Below are 1,707 nucleotides of genomic sequence, written 5' to 3' on the forward strand. Positions count from 1 at the left end.
ATTCCTCAGATTTTCACATTCCTCACATTTTTGTAACACAGCATGTTTCCATTCTATTCTTTCTCTCTTTTTTTTTTGAGACGGAGTCTCGCTCTGTCACCCAGGCTGGAGTGCAGTGACGTGATCTCGGCTCACTGCAACGTCTGCCTCCCGGGTTCAAGCGATTCTCCTGCCTCAGCCTCCCGAGTAGCTGGGACTACAGGCATGCACAACCATGCCTGGCTAATTTTGTATTTTTAGTAGAGACGGGGTTTCTCCATGTTGGCCAGGCTGGTCTCAAACTCCTGACCTCAAGCGATCCACCCACCTCGGCCTCCCAAAGTGCTGGGATTAGAGGCGTGAACCACCGCGCCCAGCCCCGTTATTTCATTTAAGCCTCAAATACAAATATGGAGTAAGCAGGGCAGGCGGCCTCATTCCCCTTTTACAGTTGAAGAAGCCACTTCAGAAATTTCCCACAGCAGAGATGATCAGTGACAGCTCAGGGTTAATGACTTTTGGTCTTGGCCGGGCACGGTGGCTCACACATCTAGTACTGGAAAGCTCTCGTCCCCATCACCCCCTCCTTTCAGAGCCAACTCAGCCACTGTAGGCGCCGCTGAGGACGGACTGACTGCAGTGAAGGGAAGCGCAAAGCTGGAACCGAGGGATTCAAATGAGACTAAGATCAGAAGATGCCAACTGCAGGTGGCGGGAAGAGCGAATCCATCCAAACCGACTCACAGACGACCTCCTGAGGACGGGGTGACCAATCCTGCAGGTCATGACCAGGACAGAAGCAACCGGCTGAGGGTCATCACACTGAATGTTTGGAGAGGGAGGCTGTTAACAGAGCAGATGACATTCTCTTAAAGAGCGGAAAAAAAAACCAACTCAGTTTCCTCACACCAATTCAGCAGACATTCACTCATTTTTCTGCCTGCCAGGAGCTGAGGAAATAACGTCCGCTTGGTCCCTGTCTTCCTGACAAGACAGACACGCGGGCTCAGCGGTAGATCCCCGAGGAATTTAAATACGAGGCCTAAGGGGCGCTTGCGTGAGGCAGCTGCAGAGAACTGCGGTGGAGAAAGGTGAATTCTAACTCAGGGGAATCCATAAGGTCTTCCTGAGGAAGGCGGCGTTTGAGCTGGGCCTTGGCCTGATGCAAACGTAACCCACAGCCTGGCTGAAGGCCGGCACACACCAGCACTGCCACGAAGCCACCAAGGCTCCCCACCCGGACCCCCGAGGGGCAGGTGATGACTGCAGTGAGTTTTCTTAATTCTCCCAAGGACGGTCCATCCCTAGTCCCCCTCTAGACGCCTAGGAGATTGTTTTTTGTTTTTGTTTTTGGTTTTTGAGATGGAGTTTCGCTCTTTTGCCCACGCTGGAGTGAAGTGGCGTGATCTGGGCTCACTGCAACCTCCACCCTTTCATTCTTTCGTCCGGCTGGAGTGAAGTGGCGTGATCTCGGCTCACTGCAACCTCCACCTCCCGGGTTCAAGCAATTCTCCTGCCTCAGTCTCCCGAGTAGCCGGGATTATAGGTGCCCGCCACCACGCCCGGCTAATTTTTTGTATTTTTAATAGAAACAGGGTTTCACTGTGTTAGCCAGGCTGGTCTCGAACTCCTGACCTCAAGTGATCCATTCGATTCAGCCTCCCAAAGTGCTGGGATTACAGGCGTGAGCCACTGCGCCCAGCCTAGGAGATTGTTTCATTCATATAA

General features: G+C 52.7%; 1 protein-coding gene across 1 annotated transcript in view; it reads right to left on the reverse strand.

The window, feature by feature from the left end:
- Positions 1 to 1,707, reverse strand: part of ITGAE (integrin, alpha E (antigen CD103, human mucosal lymphocyte antigen 1; alpha polypeptide)) — a 101,934-nt gene that overhangs the window by 17,722 nt on the left and 82,505 nt on the right. The window contains exon 20 of the mRNA XM_011980454.1: positions 683 to 822. Coding sequence (XP_011835844.1) covers positions 683 to 822 — 140 coding nt within the window. The remainder of the gene's footprint in view (positions 1 to 682; positions 823 to 1,707) is intronic.

Source organism: Mandrillus leucophaeus, unplaced genomic scaffold (genome assembly GCF_000951045.1).
Source record: "Mandrillus leucophaeus isolate KB7577 unplaced genomic scaffold, Mleu.le_1.0 Scaffold212, whole genome shotgun sequence".
In the NCBI taxonomy this organism is placed as follows: domain Eukaryota; kingdom Metazoa; phylum Chordata; class Mammalia; order Primates; family Cercopithecidae; genus Mandrillus; species Mandrillus leucophaeus.